The 23154-nt window shown below is 48.2% G+C and overlaps 5 protein-coding genes across 5 annotated transcripts; 3 read left to right on the forward strand and 2 right to left on the reverse strand.

Annotated features, from left to right (window-relative positions):
* Positions 1 to 119: 119 nt before the first annotated feature.
* Positions 120 to 12224, forward strand: GL50803_0021048 (uncharacterized protein; the record flags this gene model as incomplete). Its single annotated transcript, XM_001707466.2, has 1 exon — positions 120 to 12224. One exon carries the CDS (start codon positions 120 to 122, stop codon positions 12222 to 12224), a length of 12105 nt encoding a protein of 4034 aa, XP_001707518.1.
* A 7-nt stretch (positions 12225 to 12231) lies between these two features.
* GL50803_0013616 (Glycine-rich protein) lies at positions 12232 to 13686 on the reverse strand (the record flags this gene model as incomplete). Its single annotated transcript, XM_001707465.1, has 1 exon — positions 12232 to 13686. One exon carries the CDS (start codon positions 13684 to 13686, stop codon positions 12232 to 12234), a length of 1455 nt encoding a protein of 484 aa, XP_001707517.1.
* Positions 13687 to 13732: 46 nt separating this feature from the next.
* GL50803_00113038 (Tenascin-like protein) lies at positions 13733 to 15457 on the reverse strand (the record flags this gene model as incomplete). The annotated part of the gene is made up of 1 exon (XM_001707464.1): positions 13733 to 15457. One exon carries the CDS (start codon positions 15455 to 15457, stop codon positions 13733 to 13735), a length of 1725 nt encoding a protein of 574 aa, XP_001707516.1.
* Positions 15458 to 15661: 204 nt separating this feature from the next.
* Positions 15662 to 17542, forward strand: GL50803_0016042 (ATP-dependent RNA helicase; the record flags this gene model as incomplete). Its single annotated transcript, XM_001707463.2, has 1 exon — positions 15662 to 17542. The coding sequence occupies one exon, from the start codon at positions 15662 to 15664 to the stop codon at positions 17540 to 17542; it is 1881 nt and encodes a 626-aa protein (XP_001707515.2).
* A 29-nt stretch (positions 17543 to 17571) lies between these two features.
* On the forward strand, positions 17572 to 20781 carry GL50803_0090236 (Glycosaminoglycan polysaccharide lyase; the record flags this gene model as incomplete). The annotated part of the gene is made up of 1 exon (XM_001707462.1): positions 17572 to 20781. One exon carries the CDS (start codon positions 17572 to 17574, stop codon positions 20779 to 20781), a length of 3210 nt encoding a protein of 1069 aa, XP_001707514.1.
* Between the last annotated feature and the right edge of the window lie 2373 nt (positions 20782 to 23154).

The raw sequence follows: 23154 nt of genomic DNA on the forward strand, positions 1-23154 counted from the left end.
GGCCCAGCTTCTCAGATTAAAACTACAGCATCCTACAGGAACACACTGTAGAGCCGACGACCCAGTTGCGTCTAAAATAAAAGCTGCTGCTTGGATGCTAAAATGTAAAAATTGAATCCATGAAGGCGCTTTCGCTTTCGCCATCAAAGGTTGAGTTTTTGGGTGTAACCACCGGCCGTGTTTATACCAAAGCAGTGAAGATTATTAATGTATCAAAATCATCGATTAAGGTTCGCATGAATGCCCCCACCACAGAGAGCTTTCGCCTTCAAGCAGACGTGGAGGCTAATCTACCTCCCGGGCTCTCTCAAACAATCCACATCTCCTTTTATACAGAGGACACTGTAGGGTCTGAGTACCACGACTCTGTAGTAATATACTCAATGCACGAACAGCTTGAACTTCCTCTGTTTGCAGAAAAGTGCAGGCCTCACTTGTTCCCGGACACTTCTCACCTCTCTTTTGGCAATCTAATTCCTGGATACCCCATTACCAAGGACTTGGTGATCACGAATAAGGGAACAGAAGACGGACAGTTTACTATTAAGATTGATGCGAGTGAAGAGGAGTTTGCCCGAGGGTCTCAGAGCGATATTCCCCCGCTGTCTAAAATCTTGTCCTTCAGCACTATGACCGGGAGAGTGCCGTGTGGGAAAGCCGTCACTGTGCGTGCGACAATAGTTTGTAACAAAACTGGCGCATACCGCGGAATTGTTCGGCTTATTGATCAGTACAAGAGCGAAGAACTCATAGATGTTTCGTGTAGCATCATAGAGCCAGGACTGGTATACTATCATTACTTAGACGATCTCTCCAAATCTGAGGCAATTACAAGCAAATTTTCCACTACACGGCTATCTACTTTTGAGACCAAGACGTTTGACCCCGACGATCCTCGTTCTAAGCCCCGAACTCTTGTCCCTCTAGACATTTGGAAATGCCAGGCAATCTTTCAGGAGGAGACTACCAAAAAGATAGTTGCACAAAATGTCTCACCATATGTCATGAATTATGAGTTTCAAGTGGAAGTTCGGGACAAAAAGCCACTTTGTGACATCGGGAAGAAAAAGCTTAAGGCAGGTGAAACAGAAGAAACTGTCGCTGCAGCGCAAATGTTGGAGGACATAAGCTTTATACGCATTGAGCCCTCTGCAGGTGTTCTGCAGCCCGGTGAAAAGGTAGAGATTCAACTCACGTTTGCTCCTCGACTAGACCTAAATCGCATCGAGCGTGTTTGCAGGTTCATGAGCAATACAACGCTTAGGGAATGGCGACGCATCTTCAGCTTTGTCGCAAAGCAGGGAAAAAATAAGGGAACCACCAATACAGATGATGATTCAGACCTGGACTCATTTGACACGACTCTAATTGAGAAGATGAGCGATGACGAGCTGAAGCAATTCGGTACCGAGTTCCGCTTCTTCAAGACCAATTTAGATAACATAGCATACGTATACGAGGTCAGGACAAAGTGTTCGGCGTCCTCTCTTCATAAGACCTTCACAGATGCAACGTTCTTCAGCGTTAGCGCCATGGCTACCCGTCCTCTGGTCTCTATCTCTGATACGGTTATGCACTTTTCGGCCGCGCAGGCCCAGAAGAACTTTTCGGTCAAGAATGTTTCTGTTGAACGCGTGAAGCTTCGTATTGTTGCACCATCACCATATCACATAGATGATCCCCTGAATCACAACGAGCTAACGACGTTCTTACTCCCTAAGGAGCAACGGATCTTCTACTTGTTCTACAATCCAAAGTCCATGACCGCGTTTAATGATTATATGTATCTTTACTTGGGTGAAACAGACTACTATCAGGTTACAGTTTCGCTAGTAACAAATAAGGACAAGGAAATGACAACAAGGTTGAAGAATGTAAAGGCTGTACTGGACACCGGAAACAAAAGAACAGTAGAAGGCATGGCGTTGGGAGACCGGAAGCTCCTCAACGCAACAGAGCTTAAGAAATACAAGGAAGAGCAGCGGCTTGCCTGTGACAAAACCTATAATGCCAACAAGTTGAAAATTGCAGGAAAGGCCAAACAAGAAGGTCGGAGGACTCTTGCCCAAGGGGGGATGGCTGCCGAGTCCAGCAAGTTGTACAATTATAACAGGATGTATCTGGACAAGGATAGCGATTCTAGCGAAGAAGATGACGCAAAATATAAGACTATCAGTCAGACTGGAGAGCTGAGTACCTCAGGACTAGCTGGTGCTACAACCAAGCAACCTGGGATGGAGAGGGCTATGGAGGTATCCAGCTCGGCAGCCAAACCGTCAGCTAAGCTATCTTCGTACAACGATGCACTGGATTTAGGGATGGAGCCGGAATACGGAGATAATGACTATGACAGCAACTATTGCAACAAGCGCAAGAAGTCTAGGGTAGCTGAGGAGCTAGATCAGCTAGATAGAGACCATGGAACTACAGTTGTGCTCCAACCAAAGAAAAGAGCGACGTTGGCAAATGACACAACAGCACCAGTAAAGCTCTTTGGGCCTTCCAACTATGATAATTTAGAGCTCCTAAGAATATCTCAAGACATCAAGGAGTTATCCACTCGTGAGCTGGCGCTTATTTCAACTGGACCAATGGCCTTTGACTTGGGAACAGTCACCGTTGGAACTAAAGTCGTCAGGTACTTCAAAATTGCAAACGACTTGAAGAGCTTTATCAAGATTGAGCTCAAGACAACGCAGAGAAGCGTCAATGATGAGAAGCAACGGAAGAGGGAGGTAGAGCTTGTCGAGGATAGCTCCTCTGAAGATTTCATGCCTGGAGAAACTCTTCCTTCTGACCTCGGGTTCCAGCTAGGTGTGCCAGATATGAAAAAGCTTAAGCAGCCTCCTGCAACCGTTCCGTTGTCGAGCGCTAGGGCACAATCTGTACCGAACCTGATGGACCGACCGTCTGATGGAGGAACAGATGCTAGAAGCACATTTGTACACCAAATAAGTCCGCTCAAGGCTGCAAAGGTTGAGGTGCAGCCGTACATTCAATACCTTCCCCCGGGATCAATGGCTGGCTTCCCGATTAGTATCAAATTTGTTAATATTACGCCGAATTATGCAGATATCATTAAAATATACATTAACGACAAGGAGTATGGCGTCATTAATCTGACGGCCTCCATAAAGAAGCCGACGCTTCGGCTCAACATAAAAGCATACACTCAACTCAAGGAGGCCAGGGACCTCATAGAAAAGTATGCCAATTTGTTAATGCGGAGTACGAGCGACAGAGGACGCGACGAACGCGAGAGGGATGCTTCAACTCCGATTAGCGCAAGCACAACTCAATTCAAATCTCAGATGATGTCCGATATTATTTACTTTGAGCTGACACCTGCAAACATATACGACAAGGTTATTCAGAGAAACATTTCCATTATTAATACGGGCACAGCCCCAACAGCATTGGCCTTGGCTGTCGGTGCAGACTGTGTCTTTTCACGAAACTGCGTCGCCGGAGGAGACTTCCAGGCGCAGCCACTTTCCATTTCTGGATCGTATAGCAATAGCACTGTCACCGAAGGCCTCAAGAAGAGCTCCAGCTCTGCATCCATAACTAAGGCTAGCACCGTCGTTCATTCAGCAGTTGACGTATTCGCACTGAGCGAGACTGAAGTCAAAAACTTCCAGAGCGAAAGTAACAAGTCGGTGCTCCTCACGTGGTGTCCTTCTAATGCAGAGATTACCGCAGGAATCTTAACCATTCAGGCGACTAAGGCCGATATGCTATATGTGCCAGTAATTGCACATCTTCTGCCTGGCAAGGCCTCCTTTCTCGAGAAGTTCATTGACTATGGTCTTATTAATATCGGAAAGGTCTCACGTGTCTCTTGCACTATTGCAAACAAAAGCACAGAGATAGAGTGCTACTTTGAGCTTGTAGAAGATGACATAGTCAGTGCGTCAATTACAGAGCCGGGAAGGAATCATCTGACGGTTGACGTCACGCGGGGCCGCTTGGGTCCTGGTGAGCGGTTACAGCTCCAGGTCAGCCTTACTACCAGGGTGTTGGGGCCTGTATCGACCAAGCTTTGCTTCAGAATTATTGGGGGTGAGCAGATAGAGCTGCCTGTCAGAGCACTGGTGGAATCACCGCAAATTATTGTTAGTGAAGCCATTGAGGGCCGGTCCTCCCTCACAGTCATGCCTTCTCCAAGCATGATATCCATGACAGGAACCGTCTGCTCTTCTCCTGGGAAAAGCGTGACAAAGAGCAGGACAACCTCTCGGCAATCCAAGCAAAATCCCCATGGGTCTCCTGCAGGCTCCCTTGGTGGAACAAACAGGGTGAAAGTCAAGTGTCAAAACATTTTGCCCGAATCTGATTCTGAGTCTGAGGACCTAACATTTACGCAGCCTCTTCTTATATCTCCGTCACACATTTCATTCAATGAGGGCGTGACGCAGAGCATACCGACTCTCAAGAAGTTCAAGGTAACCAATGTAAGCCGAGTTCCGGCAGACCTATTTGTTGATTGCACTCTTTCTCAGTACATAACCCTCGTCTCTGAAATTGGAGTAAGCGACTCAGGTGGTGATGCAGGGGTTATTAGTACATTGATTACTAAGAATGACCTATTGGAACGGTTTCGTTTATTAAGTGACACACACATTCTTCAATCTTTTCAACCGCTGAAAGCATCCCAAGACGTGGAGTACAGTCTATCAACCTACATCAATGAAAACTCTGGTCTTGGAGTCACAGAGTCTCTGTTGCGTGCTCAGAGCAAACTTGTTGATAGACTTGCACAAAAGCACAATCTTCCCGTCTTTCCTGGCACTAATGATATCGACTATCAGTCATACACTGCATCTCTACTCAACCTAAATGAGATTCCAGACATTGATGGCAGCGGAAAGCTAAAGCAGCCATCAGAACTCATGGGTGTATCATCGTCAAATGCAGATTACAACCGCGTTATGCACATCTATATACCTCCAGGCTCCTCCACCACGCTGATCATGTCCATCCTTGCTTTGGACCAGAAGGCAGCTGTCAATGACTGCGTGTTCTTTTACTTGCTAGGACAGACTACATGTAGTGAAATACTATCTGATCCTTCATCCATTTCTGTGCAGAAGTCGGCTCCTTCGATTGGATCCGATGTGGGGGTAAGGCGCGCGTCCCGCAAATCCTCAGAAATCAACGCGGATGTATTGAAAGAGCTTGACTCCTCCTTCCTTCCTGCCTCCCGCAAGTCTGTTAGGGAGTCTACCGGCAAATCAGAGTCTACACTGAACACACTGAAGGCTGTTGCGGGCGGTAAAGAGCTTTCAAACGTACTTATCTTGTCATACAGTATTACGCCGGCAGCTATATTCACAAGCACCTCCCTGGTGAACTTTGGCATTAAAGTCTCCGATTCGTCGTACAAGCAGAGCGTCGCAGTTTATCCCCCCATGTTTAGGGACATCTTCCAGAAGCTTCTGGCACATACCGGTTTTGGTGGCCCAACGACTGGTTCGGGCGACGAAAGTGCAGCAACATCCCTGGCGGGCACTACCGAGCTTTCTGGGGACCGGTTCCATGCTATAGCGCGGGAGCTACCCTTTATTTCACAGATGGCTCTTTCGGGCCTTTACTATCAAGACGTTAATCTTATCAATCAGACTAATAAGGTGATTCTTTTTGTAGCGCTGGTCACAGACTATAATGATCAGCTGCTATCAACAAAGCTGTATGCCCTCAATCAGCCGTTTGGGAAGATACAACCTTATGACAATGTCAGCGTTCGTGTCTTCTTTTCTCCTACCAAGGTCGGTGTACACAATGCCAAGTTAAAGGTTTACTACATGGAAGTGGTCACCGGTGACGGTGAAGCATCAACTCACTCAGAAGCTGCACCGGCTTCCAGTGAGCAAAAAACATTGGCATTCTCTAATGATATTAGTAATACACCTAGAAATATGAGCCCAGAGATAAGTTTCTTCTGCAATAAAGGATTTGTGCTCAGCAACTATCTGACAATTCACTTACAGAGCGTCGCGGTTTTCCGCACAATAGCATTCTCGGCCAATCCTGTTATCTTCCCTAACACTGCTGTTGGTGTCCCATCTCGTTGCCTATTCTATATCCGCAATCTAGGGTATAAGCATAACGTGAAGCTAACCATTACGTTCCCACCGGAGCTGTCAAAGATAGCGTTCTGTGTCATTTGGCCCCTTGGAAACATCATCAATCATATGATAAAGACCCTCCCTGTCCTGATAACATTCATAAGCAACACTGTGATGAGCTTCTCAAGTCGGTGTGTGATTTCAGATGATACTGGCACCCCGTATAACTTGACAATTGGAGGCAACTGTGCAAATGATCCGTATCTATTACGGGAATATCTCCGGGTCAACTCCAAGCGCTTACAGCAATCTACACCTTTGCAAGCACTTGCTCAATCTGCTGCTCTAATGGAACCAAGCGTTGATGCATCAGCTGACGGATTTCAGAAAGAGTTCTATGACTTGGTGCCTCGCAGCGTAGACCCGTACTCATTGACAACTCCGGAATTTGGCATCTATCACAGTTATAGTCAGTTGACGGAAATCTGCAAAGCAGATGAGACAGACCCAATCTTGCGTAAGTATGGGCTAAACAAAAATGTCTTGCTGGCTTTGGAGAGTATCAACTGTAACACTCTTGTTGAGTTTAGCGAATATAGCAAGGCCCTTGGTCTCGAAGAGGTCTTCCATAACATACAGAATAAGAAAGACGCTTTTCTAGCTGTTGGCGTGTCTCCGTGGGACGATGAATCCATTGCAAGGGTAAAATCCTTTACTCTGATCAACTACACCTCAAAGAAGCCTGATGCACAGCCCCTAGGAACAGACCGCAGTGACAAGCAAAGCAGCACCAGAGCGTTGGGCTCTACCAAGGACAAGCAAAAGTCTCTCTTCCAGCACATCAGGCGGATGGTCTTCGGGCCATATGCGACCACGGAGTACCCACGCTATTCCAACGCTAACAACCGTCTCGCATTTTACTGGCATTTTATCTTTCGTACTGTAGGGCTGAACTCCGAATCTTGCCTAACACCCTACATTCCCTTCATCCCAGATGTTGTGGGTCTTTCTACAGAGAATAACATTACTATCAGCTTCATGATCCAAACCCTCTATTTGCTGCTCAATCTTCGACTCAATACTAACCTCCCCTTCCCTGCGCAATTCACACAGTCTACTTCAAAGACGTCGCCGTTTCTGTTATGGGCGTGTGGAATCCTGAAGAAGGATATTAGTATCAATCCGAAAACACTTCAGAACCTACCATCTATTAACAAGCTTCGAGTGGAGTTTCTTCATTCGTGTTATGACGACATGCTGACTGCCTTGAAAATCAATGGCGCCATGCTCAACAACATACCATGCGAGCTGCTCATGGCACGGGAAGACTTTCTCAACTGGTGCAAGTGGTCAATTGCAAAGGTGTCGAGAAACAGTTACACGAGTGCGCTTGCTGATGTAGTTAATTTAGACCAACAACCACCAGGAGACAAGGATGTTGGAAGACCGCACGAAAAAAGTGCAAAGCTTCAATCTAGCGTGCACAATAAGATGAAGCACTCAATAGCCCCTGCTGCTTCCGTCCTGCCTACAGATGAATTTGAGCCTCAACTGGTATCGCCCATGATTACCCAAACAAGCTCTCTCGTTATTCTCGATATCCTCCGGGCTGTGCACGAGTTTTCACACCGCTCTGCCTGGTACTTTGTGCTAAGCGAGCTTGTCAGGCTTTTCATTTTGAACACAACCTCAAATGCAAAGGTTCTCGAGGCAAATATCCAAAAGCACAGGGTCTGGGTGAGCAACGAGGCAATTGAGTTTGAACTAAGCAAGGGCATATTTGACATAAAGTGCCAGAAGGAGTCTATAGCAGATTTCTTCGCCAAATTTGATGCATTTTCCAAAGCCACTAAGCTGAACGAGAACGGATGCTTGCTTTATCTCTTCACGTACCACGCGTCCTACATGATACACGGAACCGAATTTCAGGAGATTGTAGTTAATCAAAAGTACACAGCACCAGCCAAGGCTGATATAAAGGACAAGAAGAACATTGTTACTCGGTCGCAGCTAGCCTTGCAGAAGAGCACAAAAAGAATCGTCCAAGATTCTGCTATTGATACGCTTGCTGGGACCTGCAAGGAAGAACCCCAGGGGTCATTATCTCCTCGTAGGTCTGCCAGGGGGACGCCGAACTTCTACGTGCTTAAGTCTTCACGGGCTCTGTTCTCAGGGCTTGAAGTGGGACTTACAATTCTTAGCCACTACCCTTACTGTGATGGAATCCGAAGGCGTGCAGAGGAGCTCATGAACGCCTCTGTTGCTATTGCAAAATCTTTCTTGGAGCTAGGCATCTCCAACTTCACACCGGACTACATTTTGAATCTAAAGATCAAGATCCCAGAACTCACAGACAGGATGTTTTCTGCGCTAGAATCTGCAAGATCTGCACTATGGTTGGAGATTGAGCAATTCCTTCGCCTTGAGTTTAATATCAGCCTTTTACCCTCAAGCTTGTACATGACAAGCCCCTCCTCGACATTTGACTACTCTCACAACGTTGCATACACAAACGCACTAGCGACAAATCATCAGATTCTTGCGACTCTGCTCTACCAGGTTCTGCCGTCATATCTTCCATATAAGGCTCTTCGCGTCTTATCCAACTTAGGAGACACAGTCACACAGCCTCTAGAGGTCTCTAATGTTATGAAGTCGTCTTCAATAAAGTATAAAACCAGCATTCTTTACCCACGGAGTGACGACGTTTCTGCAGGTGGGCCTAGCTGCGAAATAAAGCTGAACACAAGCATGTTGACGATCGAGCCACGTATGTCGTCGACTCTCTTCATCAAAATGACGCCCCGCTTCGCAAAGCCCTGTGTGGCGCTGATCGGCCTGAGACCTTCATATGAGGTTTCTTCCCAGACCTCTTCAGGCTCCTTCTTGGCACCGTCCTTTGTTGCAGTGGTCATCGAGACAAATGACACCGTCCCTGTGAAGGTTTACGAGGTAGAGTCTAAGTGTCAGCAGCAAGCGAAGATTTCTATAGATGTAGACAATAAAAATGGGCTTGAAGCAAACTACAAGATCCGCATTACCGAGAAGTTCGTTGCGCTTGATTCTGCGTCTTTATCGGCAAGCGTCAAGCCCAAGAAGGTGTTTGGATACATGGAGCCCCTGACCACCCAAGCAGCAAAAACAGTCAACCCAGCTGATAAGAAGGTCCCCGATACCGTTGTGCAACCGCTCTGTGGTGTGACAGTCTCTCCCATTGCTTTCAAGACCAACGAACGGTCTCTTAACATAAAGCCCAGAGGGCGTCAGGCCATGAACCTGTACTATATGCCGACGCATCCAGGAGCGTATATCGCTTCGGTTATATTTGAAGATGCTAATTTGGGCTCGTTTATGTACGAGTTGCGCGGGTATAGTATCCTCCCAGATATTTCTCACACGTACAACATCAGCTCTTTGGCCACGGAATCTAGGACTTTCAATATAGATATAAACGACCTACTTGGCCACGACCTTGTACACAAGTATGTTAACCATGAGCTAAAACAAGTTGTGGACACCAAGCAAACAGATGATGGTAAACAGGCACAAATGATCCAGCTGACGTCATCTATAGACCCTCTTAACAAGGTTTTCACCCTTAAATATGTTAGTAGACCCAACGTTGAACCGGATGTGCACGCCTTCCGCTTTTTGATCGCTACAGACACGTTCACCAAGCAAGGCCTAATTTATCTTAACTTGCTCAAGCGTCAAGAAGAGATCCAGATGGAGATGATTGTACCGGCGAGGGAGACGGTTTCTCAGAAGTTGCCCGTTAGGAATACGATGGACAATGACTGCCTTATGAGTGTGACAATTACAAGTCAAGGCCAAAATGCGTTGCAAAGGGCAGGCCGCGGAGGAGCCCAGAAGCAACAGCTATCTAGCCTTATCAGTTACTTCTGGGTTAACGGCCAGGCAATGACTGATGGGGTGCCATTTACGATGTTGGTACGGCCTCATGACTCTCCATTCATCTTACTAGAATTCAAGCCTAAGTGGATTGCTCTGTTCAATGCTAAATTAGTGATTGAAAATAGCACTAAGGATCTGCTCGTAGACGAATACCTCTTGAAGTGCCAGGCAACAGAGCCGCTGACGTCCGGAATCATCAATCTAGAAACTGTCGCCATGGAGCCTGTTGTCTATAAGTTTACTATCAGCAGTCCTCCACTCCTTGAGACTGGTCAGGCTTCTAATTTGCAGCAGCAGCAAGCCCAGCAACTCACTAGGTATACAGTATACTTACAGGACAAGAAGGCTGTTTTTGAGCTTTCTCACTCATCTTTCGACCTGGCTCCAGGAACTTCGCAGGTTGTTGAACTTCGTGGCTTTTCTCCATGCTCTGGACAGTCGAAAAACATCCTTTTCATCCAGAACAATGGGACCAATACCTATGAGTGGTATGAGGTTGTTCTCCATGTGAAGCCACGCGAATGCAGTGGTGTCGTAGAGTTGCAAACGTCGACAAATCTCAACGCCCGTCACGAGTTCTCTATCACTAACACACGTTCAGACGTTTATGCAAACGTGAATGTTGAGGTTATGAACATTCCGTACTATTTGCTGTCTTTCAGCCCGTCTATGCAAATTGAGCCGGGAGATACCCAGTCTCTTATCCTGAATGTTAGGCCTACCTGTCGAGGGGTGCTCAAAGGCGTGGTTATCTTTAATTCTATGGAGCTGGGGGAGTTTTGGTATGAGCTTGTCGTGACTTGTAACGAACTAACTGTGAAGGAAGAGACAATATACTCTTTACTTTCTGCCCAAGTGAGTAGTAAGATCATGATTGAAAATCCAAATCCCACCACTGCACTAACTTATACAATTGAAAACTCCAACCATAATGCGTTCACCTCCCATCCCAAGTCATCCTTTATCGTCCAACACAGCAGTCAAGAAATAGTGAAGATTAACTACCGTCCAACAAAAGTCAATCTCCCCGAGATAGGAGAGTTCTATGTCTCTGGGGTGGATTCAAAGGGTGTTATCCAGAGCGAGTACAAGTACGTCTTTCGCGGAATCGGGCAGATGCCGAAGGAGCAAACAATCACTAAGATCTATGCAAATGTGGGGTCGTCCAATGCCGGTGTGGTGACGTTCAAGAATCCCTTCCTTACAAGTTCACTTCTTCGCTTCGAGTACGAGAACTCACCCGATCTCCAATTTAATATTCGGCCTGAAATGATTATTCAGCCATTTTGCGATGTGCAGCTTCCGTTTACTTTTACGCCCAAGTCCCTGAAGCTAGTGAAGGCGAAGTTTCTAGTACATGTGCAGCAACTTGCCGACACTGAGGCAGGAATAGACACCGCCGAGATTCTTAAGATGGGTGAGGAAACCTTCACAACGCTGCTGAACAAGTCTGAAGTCTATACTTTTACATATCCGATTGAGGCAACTGCAGAGATAGTTCTAAACGAGACCTTTGCCTTTATGGCGTGCTCCGCCAGGAACAGTGTTTCTGTCAGTAAGCCAGTACCATTCGATTCTCTTGCGCGCTATTCTGCAGGGGATATGTCATTCTACATTGAACCTATTGATACCCGGACCCTTAAGCCAGACTCGGCTTTCTACATTGCGCAGAAGTCGATACAGTTCTTTTATCGGCCCAGCGGCTCTATGTCTCCCTCTGGGTCTACTAGGCTGCCCCAGGTTCTGGGAGGGATAGGTAGTGCGCCGCAGATTTCTCTTTCCTTTACCCCCATGAAACCTTTTGCATGCGACGTTAACATGATAATTTCCATCCGCAATAGTGGACGGTATAAGCTTCCTCTCCAGCTGGTAGCAAATACTCCAAAGCCAGAAGGGACAATAACAGTCGAGCTGGCCAACAGCAACACTGAGGGCGAATATATTCTCAAGATATGCAATATTTACAACGTGTACACAGAGTACAAGGCATCATTCAGCCCCACGTCTTCCGAGCGTTTTTCTGTTTCTCCGTCGTCGGGGATACTCGAGCCAGCACAGCCAGCAAACTTAAGCAATCAGAAAATGACTCACATCCGGATTTCTTGTAGCCCAGGAAGTAGCCAAGCTAGAGGACAGCTCTTTGTAGAGACTAAAGATGTCCTTTTCATATGGGATGTTATTAGTGGATATAAGAAGTACGTTCCGCCGGCGGGCGTTAGCAAGGTTGTGTGCCACGAGTGATCACGCTCTAGTCTGCCCCGAATAGATCGCGCACGTGGTCCTCAGGTCTTCTTCTTTCATGGACGGAACTCTGTGCAGTTCTTCCGTTATCCTTCCCTTGAATAACCCGTTTTCTGGTACCTATTGGGGTCTTTTCTAAAGCTACTTCTGGAGCAGACTGGGGAGCTGGGGTATTGAGAGATGTGTTGGCGAACTTTGCCTTGTCGTAAAGAGCCTTATCTATGTAAAACCCATGCATGTAAGGTATACAGAGAGAGGAGTCTGCCACTAAGTCCAACCCAACCCTCTCCAGATCCTCCTTGGTCACAAAGTAGAGCCCTTCGTATGAGCTTGTAAGCGCGTTTGTGGACATGTCTGCAGCAAGGTCGTCCAAGAATGCAGCAAAGACAGGAGATGGTCCGAGCTCAGGGACATAGAAGGTATTAACGACCATGTCCTCACACGGAACCATCAGCAGGCCAGACTCAGGAAAGACGGTAAAGGAGTTAATGGTCACATCTGGTTCAATAACGCAGAACAGCTTGCTTTTGCTAGTAGTTGAAGCTGTGCTCTCGTCTGGCCTGAACATGCGTATGGAGCGACTATCGGCAGAGATAAGTGTATGCGTGGAGTAACTTGTGTGGAAGCATATCTCTCTAATTGGAAGGTCGGAGTGATGTGTAAATTGATGAAGAGGATGGGATGAGCGTATGTCATAGAGAATAACATCAGACTCACTGGTACCGGCAGCAATCTGCAGACCGGTTTTGTCAACAGCAACCGCGGTACCTTCGTTTTCCAGCGCTATGCTAGAAACAATGCCTCCCTTTGTCCTGGCGTCATAGGTGCTCAGTGAGTGGCCATCAGCTGCAAAGGTAAGGCAAGTCTCGGGAGAGTAGACAAGTGCATTGACTCCAAATGCATCAGAAGAGATGAGCTTCCGCGAAAAAGATGGTGTGTCCCAGGATGTGCGAAAGCGGCCTTCTTGCAGGTCCACTCTGTAGATTTGTCCCCCAACTCCACCAACAATCAATTGGGGCGTGTGGCAGTCAAATGCAGAACACCTAGGGGGCCTAGGAATACGCATCTTGTACAGTTTCCCACCCTTGTTGTGAAATTCTAAGTTTCGATCTATTTCGACAAGGGCCATGAGCTGATAATCATCGGAAAGAAAGTGGAAATCGACAATCTCCGAGTCTGTGTTCCGCTGAACCTTGAGGCCCGTGTTTCCCAAATCGTAAAGCCGCAGCATAGGAGGATAGCATCCGCATGCAGCGAAATACTGACAATCATTGGAAAACCGAGCCTTGGTTGTTAGAGTGGGGAACGTGAGGTCTTGCAAAACATCAATCCGCTGCTTGTTCGTAGGTGCTTCTTGCATGTTCTTTCGTTCCTGCTTTGAGAGGAAGGCTGGGATGCCCTTTCCGGGCGTCACGTTGAAGACTTTCACGTTATTGACAGTTGTTGTGACGAGGAGCGACATCAATTAATTGCATAATAGAAAGAATTCACAATGATTCCAAGAAGCGTCAATTGCCATAGAAACAAGCTCCGTCACGGCAGATCCCTCTTCCCTTGCATACAGTTCCATCGGCCCCAATGCACGCCGGGGTTGTGCAAACACCGTCAATGAGTTCTGCCTCTCCGTTGCAGCGGCACCGAGCAACTCCGTCCTCTGTTATGCAGTGTCCGAACCCGGCACAAACGCGCCGGACACCGTCTGCATATTCAGTAACGCACGCATCCGGGACGCAGCCCCAGGCCAGAACTGCCGTCTCGCCTTCAGGGCATTCCCGGTTTTCACAGCGCGTACCACTGTAGCCCTCGGGACATGCACAACCCTCGGGTCCGAGACAGAAGCCAACGCCACTACAGATGGGTTTGAAGGAAAGATCGCGATTTAGGCACTTGAAGTGGGTACATGTACTTGTTTCTAACGCAAGGTACCCATCTTCGCAGTCGCAAAGAAAGTTATAATCTTCAGGGTGTTCTGCTGAAAAGGAAACAACGCAGCCTCCATGCCCGCTGCACTCAACAGGGTTTCCATTGGCATCATAACTTATGCAGGATAACGAGACGCACCTTTCACCGATCTGGAGTGCCTCATCGCTGCACTTCTGGCAATATGTTCCCGTAGTTATCGAGAGGCAGATGCAGCGGCGAGCCTCCATGTCGCATTGGCCCAGTCCAGAGCAGAGCTTGGGATCTCCATTTGGAAGGATGTCAGTGACACAGGAATTGGGGTAGCACTTGCCATTGTAGGGCACATACTCTGCGCGGCACACACACGTCCAGGACATACCTTCACGCTCACATGTCCCGTACGGGCACACCTCTCCGTCGACGATGCAGTTGGATGGCATGCAGACGTTCTTATCGATGAGCTCGTACCCCTCGTTGCAGGTGCATGCGTTGTTTGCGCAAACCCCGTGGTCACCGCAGACGTGTCCGTCGGGGGAGATGCACCCATCGGTCACACACTGACCCTCAAAGTAGCGCGTACCTGCAGGGCAGTCGATAATCTTGTACTGGCAGACGTCGCCCTCAAAGCCCTCGTCACAACGGCATGTTCTGTCTGGCTCGCAGATCCCGCGATCGCTGCAGGCCACGATCCTGTCCTCCGGCTGGGACGCACACGTGAATGGAACACACTTGTAGTTGTCGAGGACAGTACTCGGGTAGCAGATGCAGGAAATGATCCCGATGGGGTAGAAGAAGCAGACCCCGAAGCCCCCGCACTCGACGGTGTCGCCCTCGTGGTTCTCGCTGAGGCAACGCTGGTCGACGCAGTGGTCTTCGAAAAGGACCGCATCGGGTGCGCACTCCTCGCAGAAGGTCCCAGCGTAGAAGGGATCACAGACGCAAGCGGGCGTGCCATCCTCAGCAACACACGCTCCAGCTCCACCGCATATCTTTCCGTCGTGCACGCACTCGTCGGGAGCACACGTCGGGGAGACGCTTGTGTAGCCCTCGTCGCAAGCGCAGGAAAAGCCATCCGGGCCCCTCTTGCAGACACCGTGATCGCCGCAGACAAGCCCCATGCTATCCGTACACTCCGCAGGCGTGCACCCGGCGTTCGACAGTCTGTAGCCGTCGTCACAATAGCAATAGTTCACCATGCAGACCCCGTGGCCCGCGCAGACTGTTCCGTCGAAGACGCACGCCTCCGGGTAGCACTCCCCGTCGACCTCGATTTCGCCCTCGGGGCACGCGGAGAGGAACCCCGCTAGGAGCCCAAGAAGTACAGGAAGCATTTGTTTTTGCTAGTCTGCTACAAAGTTGATCACTCGTTTTGTGTGGTCACAATTTTGTTCACGGAGGTAATAAAAATACCAGGCATAGCAGGGGCAGCTGTAACAATTAGAAGCCTAAGCGATGACATCTCTTTGTCTGCTATCAGACTTTAAATAATTCCATTTAGCTGCTTTAAGCTGTGCTGCATGGATGTAAATTATACCATGAAGGTGCCAGTCCAACAGCAGGATGCCAGACGACGAAGACAGTGGCTCAACACCTCGGACAACTCTAAGCTTGTCTTTCGCAGAGAGCTCCTCGAATCTGCAGATAGCGTTGCTTTGAAGACGGAGCGTTCGGTTGCGCCAATCCGCAAACAGGATGGGGCTCTTTTTGAGAACGGCAAGTCGTTTTCTGAGCTAGGTATTCACGAGCAGATCTGTGAGATATTGAAAAGTAAGCTCCAGGTTCATAATCCGACGTTTATTCAGCAGCAAGCAATTCCGCGAATAATGAGTGGAGAGGACGTTATAATCAAGGCACAGACCGGGTCAGGAAAGACCCTTGCATTCCTTCTCCCTGTTTTGACCAAGCTATTTACCGACTATCAGCAACGGGGTCCGTCCTCGTTCAAGCGGGAGGAGTGGGCTTCGAAGGTCTTGATTGTTAGCCCCACAAAGGAGCTTGCCATGCAATCGGAGCTGGTGGTTGCAAGCCTCCTCTCACGGACTGTGATGGTTTCGGGGTCCTTGATTGGTGCCGTGCCTAGAGACAAAGAGAAGGCTAGTCTCCGTAAAGGAATTACCGTGATATCTGGAACACCGGGGAGGATCCAGGATCACCTCAATCAGACTGCCTGCTTCAAGCTGACGAATATACAGGTCGTTGTTCTGGACGAATGTGACCAGCTGATTTCTCACGGGTTCTCCTCTGCTTTGCAGGCCATTTTGTCCCATGCACGTAAAGCTAACCCAAAATTGCAAGTGATCTTGGCCTCTGCGACGGCGGATCGTCGCGTCCTAGACTTTGTTCGAAGCAGTGTTCGCGAAGCAATCCCAATAGGAGATTTATTTTCAGCTGAACCGGTAAACCCTCAACCAGAAGCTGGGCTTGCCAAGGCGGTTACACCTGCGTCTCTTGAACAAAGGTTTTGCATAGTGCCGAGTAAGATGCGGCTTGCCCTCCTAATCTCTACCCTTGCTTTCGAGACGGTGAAGGCTAGCGAGTCCAAAACTGCTGTACGGATCCTTGTGTTTGCAGAGACCAAGGACGTGTGCTCTTTGTTGAACGAGATCTTGATGCGGCTTTCCGAGGCAGAGACATCTGAAGATCACTTCATACTAGCTAAGATCTTTCATCTTCACGGGTCTCTGGGGGTTGAAGATCGCCAGATTGTCTGGCACAAGTTCTTGGAGTCTGGTGGGATTCTGGTGGCCACTGATGTGGCGGCGCGTGGCCTAAATCTAGGATCAGGAGCACTGTCATCGGGGCTGCACGGAGTCGACCTTGTTATTCAATTTGAAGCACCTTCATCGTGTGAGCAGTACGTGCACAGAGTTGGCCGTGCAGGTCGTATGGGACAACGTGGAAGGTCCATTCTTTTTCTCCTTGAAAATGAAGCTGGCCTCGTGCCATTGCTGGGCAGTTATGGTATTGCTCTTGCAGCTACTCCCGTTGACGCCCTTGCGGAGCGGGTCCTTGAGTACAGAAAGCCAATTCGATTGATGGAAAGGGTACAGGCTAAAGTTGAGGAGCTGATTGCGGGCGACAAGGAGCTTCGCCACATGGCCGTGCAAGCATTCTCAATGTATATCCGGGGGTACTCCATGAAGTCCTCAGATGTACGCCACATTTTCAATCTGAAGAGCTTGCACCTGGGACATATAGCGAAAGGATTTGGACTATCCGAGCCTCCATCTAAGGTCTTGGGGGAGTTTCGGCCATCCAAGAAGCAGATCAAGGAGGCGCGGATGGAGAGGCTTGCAAAGGTGCATGGAGTTAAGATGAAGAGCAAGTGCAATCCACGCCTCAAGACGAAGTTTGACGCGTCGGAAAGAGACAACAGACCGGTCTTTAAGGAACAATACTCTTTACCGAATAAATAGTCAAATACCTTAAATATCTTAAAAACTCTATGCTCATCCTGTTGCTCTTGACACTATGCTACACACTCTTTCCATTCCCTACTATTAGTCCTCCGATAAGCGTTGCAAATCGATACAGTCAAATGCTGCAGACTATCGGCCCTTTTCAAATCGTTAGGGACCAGACCATGTACAAGTCGGAGTCGCTCAATAAGTACAAGACTGCCTTTTCTTCAGAAGCAAAGCAATACTATGACACCTTTGATGGTGGCAGGTACGGCTGGGATGATCTAAATGATCCAACGAAGGCATCAACTTTGCAAAATATTTTGTACAGACTTATAGTTATGGCAACGGCCTATTTGACAGACGGTATGGAACTCTATCACAATGAAGATTGCAAAATTAAGATTTTACAGGCATTTACAATATTTTCTGGTAAGTACAATCCAGCTCTATATTATTCTAATGATCATCACACATGGGATATAATCATTCCAAACACTCTTGTCAATCTACTACCGCTGCTAGATGAGATCTACTCTAACGACCCCTCCCTCTCTGTTGGCTATCAAAATGCATTGACGCGAGTTACTGAGGCTCTCCTAACACTTCCAAAGAGGTCCCCCTTTATTAACCAATGCACAAATCTTCCATCCACATGGTATAGAGATACAGAATGCACACTAAGTTCCATTGTTATGGAACTACAGATGGCAAAGCTAACCATTTTTGGATCTATACTCATTGGCGATCTTTCTCGAATGAACGTGTATTACAACAGGATCATTGATCTATTCCAAGTTAGACACTGGAACTATGAGCTTGCCCCCACCGATGACCTCCATGACGGCTTTCGCTCAGATGGGACGTTTGTCGAGTACTTCTCGTCTATCATACCTGGCTCCACAGGGTACTCCATGCTTTCGCTGATCGCCTCCATCCTTGCTCCGTCTCAAAAGATCATTGAGCAGCTGACAGCTTCTGGCAACACTGATGCCGCCCAATCGATACAGACTGCCGTGCATAGTATAGCAGGTAAGGCTGCAACTTATATCCTAGACTCTATTCTACCGTTCGTTGTCAATTGTGGAGTCCCTGACATGATGGCAGGAGCTGATGCAGCAAACGACTCCAAGCCTCCGCTGTCCAGGCTCAAGGACATTTCTATGGGCATCATGCAGTTTGCATATGCAGCTTCCCTGCAAAATAGTCTACCCTCTAACCTCAATGAGCTACTGGGACACGTGTTCAAATACCTTAACTATCACCTTACAGACTGTCCACAAATCATCGATGAGATGACAGGGCACTACAATTTTCCCATCATAGGCGAGTGGAATCGCTCAACGGGTCTCTTTCTCAGTGTGCCCACCTATCCTGGAGAGATCATGTATGGTCATTACTTTCTTTCATATGGCGATAGGTATGTCTACAATGCACATGACTTTTCGGTCAACATAGCCATGAACTCGTACAAAACCCGTAATTTCCAATGTATCCGAAATCTCAACAAGCTGGGATTTTATCAAGCAGCCGGGGCTATCATGCCCAGCGTGCGCTACCATAAGGATCAGTACAATCATCATGTCCTGTTTGCGTCGGAGAAGGGGTACATGGGGACCACTGCTTACCCAAAGTTTTCCTCTAAATGCTCGTCTCAGACCCACCTTTTTGGCTCTCTCTCAGATGGAAAGTTCGTCTCCAGTATTACAGACGGGGAGCATGGCAGTGCATCCATGGACTACTACAATGCGCCAGAGAACGATGTTCGTTATCGTGCTCTTTACCTCATCGAATCTATCTCACAAGGGGTTCATGTGGCGCAGATGACCACTGGTGGCGCAAGACTCGGTGATCTTACGGCAAACGTGGCTGTAGTACCTTACGTAGATGGCGATACTTTTGAAATATACCTCGATGGCGCTAAAAAGACTCAGGATACAATCTCTTTCTCCAAAGCATCACGCATCCTCATCAAAATGACCCCGAAAAGCGGGAGCCAGTATGCTGTTGCTCTCTTCTTGCGCAAGAATTTATCCGGAACAATCAAGAACGTGACAATCAACAAGCCATATACTGACTTGGGTGGCAGTTCAAGCACAAAGATCAAAACCTACGGGATTCACATTTCCCTCACTCTCAAGCTAACCAGTTTTTACTACACAGATAAGATATACTGGAACGCTCGCAAAGCTATTTTCTACTCCTATTACCCGTACTTACCTTATTCAACCAATGACCAGGACTTGGCTACTATGGAACAAAAGTACAGATTGCTCTTCAAAAAGGGTCGGGTAGATGAGAATGCTTCCGTCCATAGTAACAAATACATGCTGGTATCCTTCAGTAACTCCACGCAGGATATTATCGCAATCAGCTTCTTTGAAAAGGGGAGTGCGACTCTTGCAAGCGGGATAACCATTGCAGCAAATGACACGGTTCAAATCTTGTTTAAAGTGACTGATAATACATACTATCTCATAATGCGTGATCCTGTTATTTCCTCTCCGCGACCAATTCGAGTTGAGGTTCAAGGCCTTATTGATATGCATAATCTTCAGCACTGGTGTCATAATGCGGGAGTAGTTGATTCTACTACACTTGTCATTGAGGAGTCGTTTCTTGGTCCATCGCTTTGCCAAGTACGAGTCGATCGACAGGTATCACAGACACCAGATGACAAGCCTATTCCACCCACCAATCCTCCTTCTCCAACTCCCCCGCCTTATATTCCACCATTCCTGCCTACGGATGATCTGCTGTACGACAATTCAACAGATGTCATTGTGATTCCAGATAACCAGGCGATGAGGACGGCAAAGATTGCAGCTATATCTGCCTCTATTATAATTGTGTTGGTAATTATAGTTGTGCTTCTAGTTGTGTTCCTCCTCCGATGTAAGAAAACTGCAAAAGATCTAAAGGCTGTTGAAGGAGCACTCAAAATGACACCCATACCGCCATCAGGAAGAGAGCCACCTCATGCCTTTTCCGTTCTAGATAATGATAGCACAGTGCTAGAATCAATCCATAGTGTGCACAGTACGTTTAGTGAAGCGTCTGCCATTAATACAACAGATCCTGACCCAAAGGAGGCTCCCCAACCTCGTAGAGTTAAAGTCCAACGGTCGCTCCCATCAAAATTCGGTAGCAAGAAGACTACTGCAGTTACTAACTACATAGATGAGGACGGTGTGGACAACGATAGCTTCGACAGTATTTCCATTCACCATGCTGCAAAGATGTTCACACAATAAATATGAGGCTTAGTGCAGGCTGAGGGCGATGCATAGATGCGTGGTCTAACAGGTTATCTCATACAGTCGCCGATAATCTGAAATACAGATCCCTATAAGGCTATATGCATATGTACACCGCCCGTCTACATTTCTATGCGTTGGAGATGAACTTTCTTGCTTATTGTTATCATTATGAAAACAAAGCTGCATAGTGAAGATGGATTTATCAAAGTAGAGGAATTTCACAATAGTGTTGTGATAAGAACACATGAGATAGTGATTTTTAATCTAGATAAAGCTGGCTCACTTCCCTAACCAAACCCATAGTATAAGAATGAGCCATATTGAGCATATGCAATAGCTACCAAAACTGATACAACTACTATCAATATGTTCGTTATTGTATGGCGGAGGAATAGATGATCCTGTTCCCCTACTGAAGCGTCTTCTTCTAGATAAGTACCTCCCCCTTGTTAACCTGATTCTGGCCGGGACAGGAGTGGCCCTCATGAACGGGAACTTCATCGACTACGCTACCATCGACACTGTTTATCTGTGCAGCGAGGACAGAGTGCTCTTTGTTGTTGACATCGAGAAGAATCGATATTTTTCCTAAATCTTGCATCACGTATATCCTCGCACGTCGAGGGTTCAGCCTGTACCATATGAACGGCTTGACTGAACGAAAGCGTGTCTTATTAGTAACACTATTTAGTAGTAAATGTTTGTAGACCTCCCCGGCGAAACGCCTTAGGCCAGGGCTTCTGAGCATCGACGTGCACCGTCGCACTGATGATGCACAGGAGCATGAGTCTTCTCCAATGACGAGGACAAGCGGACCGAGGAGATGCGTGTGCTCGTGAGCTCCTGGGCTGGGCTTAGCAGGGTCGGCCGATGGACGTTTGCAATCACAGACCATGACATTGAGAATGCATCTTCAGCGTGTCACAGATAAGCCCTGGTATCCCTGAGCTCTGGAACTGCAAACCGGATCCCGCGCAGACATGTGGGCGTTGAACTGTATACTGAGCCGCGGACGCTTGCTTTGTTCCTTGATCCTCGGGATTGGATACATGGTCACTAGCGATTGACTGTGCTCCCTGCCAAATGCACCAGCTATGCGCCGTCATGGCTGCACATATCCATTCACAGTATGCGATGTGCCTACTATCCGGGTAGACACTAATCCTTAGTCGCAGAGGCCACTTGCAGATACGCTCAGCCACTGCGGCCTCTGCCTGTATCTGTGTACTGGGGCAGCTCCGTGCATGCCTGGGCCCTTGTCGTGCAGCTACCCTTTGCCTGCAAGCGTCCACTTGCACATGCTAGCCTGACTGCTGTCGACGCCCCGTGGTCTGGCAAGCAGTTACAATGAAGGCATAGGCTAATGACCCCTATGTAGTCGTTGACACACGAGTAACAGCTGTGCCGTGCGACTGCAGTCGATTCTCACCATCTACTAGGCACCAAGATGAAAGTGACGCACTGTGGGACCTACGCCTTTGTGTGCCTTAGATCTACGACCCTCGATCCTAGTGTTGGTTCAGAGGTCTCTTGCTTGACCACAGTGGGGGTCTTGCAATGGTGTGCACTCAGTCCCCATGGTCAGGACAGGGTGACTGGTATGAGTCGCGACGCATATCCTGCCCATGCTCCGACAAACGGACGCTCCAGAGGCTCCGAAATACACGGTGCTCTCCTGTTCTGTGGGAATCGGTATGCTCAGGGATACCCGGGACTTGGGTGTGTGTCCGGGTGGGCACCAGGCACTCCGGCAACACTGGCGGTAGAGTGGGATAGGAGACAGGTGTATTCTGTCGGGTGCTGATGGCAGTGCTCCCGGTGGCCATCCACTACACGTGCCCGTCCGTCTCATAAGGCCAGGCTGGCCTGCACAGCCCCCCACTGTGGTCAGCTGATGGGAGACCCAGTGGAAGAGAGCCCTCGGGGACCGGAATCCATGGGAGACGGGTGGACTCAGTCACTGGTCATGCAAGGGTTGCCATAGCCCCATCGAGGTCCAGTACCATCACAGCCTGTCACAGGGCGGGTAGAGCTGCACACGACAATGCAGGGCTCGCTGTCGCTGTGATCATCGTCGGTATCCTCTGCTGGTAGCCATCTATCTACGAACTCTCCAGTGAGTGGCAGATCCCAAAAGGCTAGTAAGAAGCAAGCATCTGTATACATGCTACTGCATCCCGCATGTTCTCAGTACTGCTGTACACTGGTAGTACGGGAAAGTTTGTAGTTGGGCTCAGATTGAAGAAACGCGATCTTCTTTTCCTCCGCCAAAGCTAGATTTATTCTGGCCATAGGATCAAGCTCCGGCAAGGAAGCTGTCCAGTGTGCCAGCTCACTCTGACTGATCCGCTTGGACAACAACCCGCC

This window comes from Giardia intestinalis, chromosome 5, assembly GCF_000002435.2.
Source record: "Giardia intestinalis strain WB C6 chromosome 5, whole genome shotgun sequence".
In the NCBI taxonomy this organism is placed as follows: domain Eukaryota; phylum Fornicata; order Diplomonadida; family Hexamitidae; genus Giardia; species Giardia duodenalis.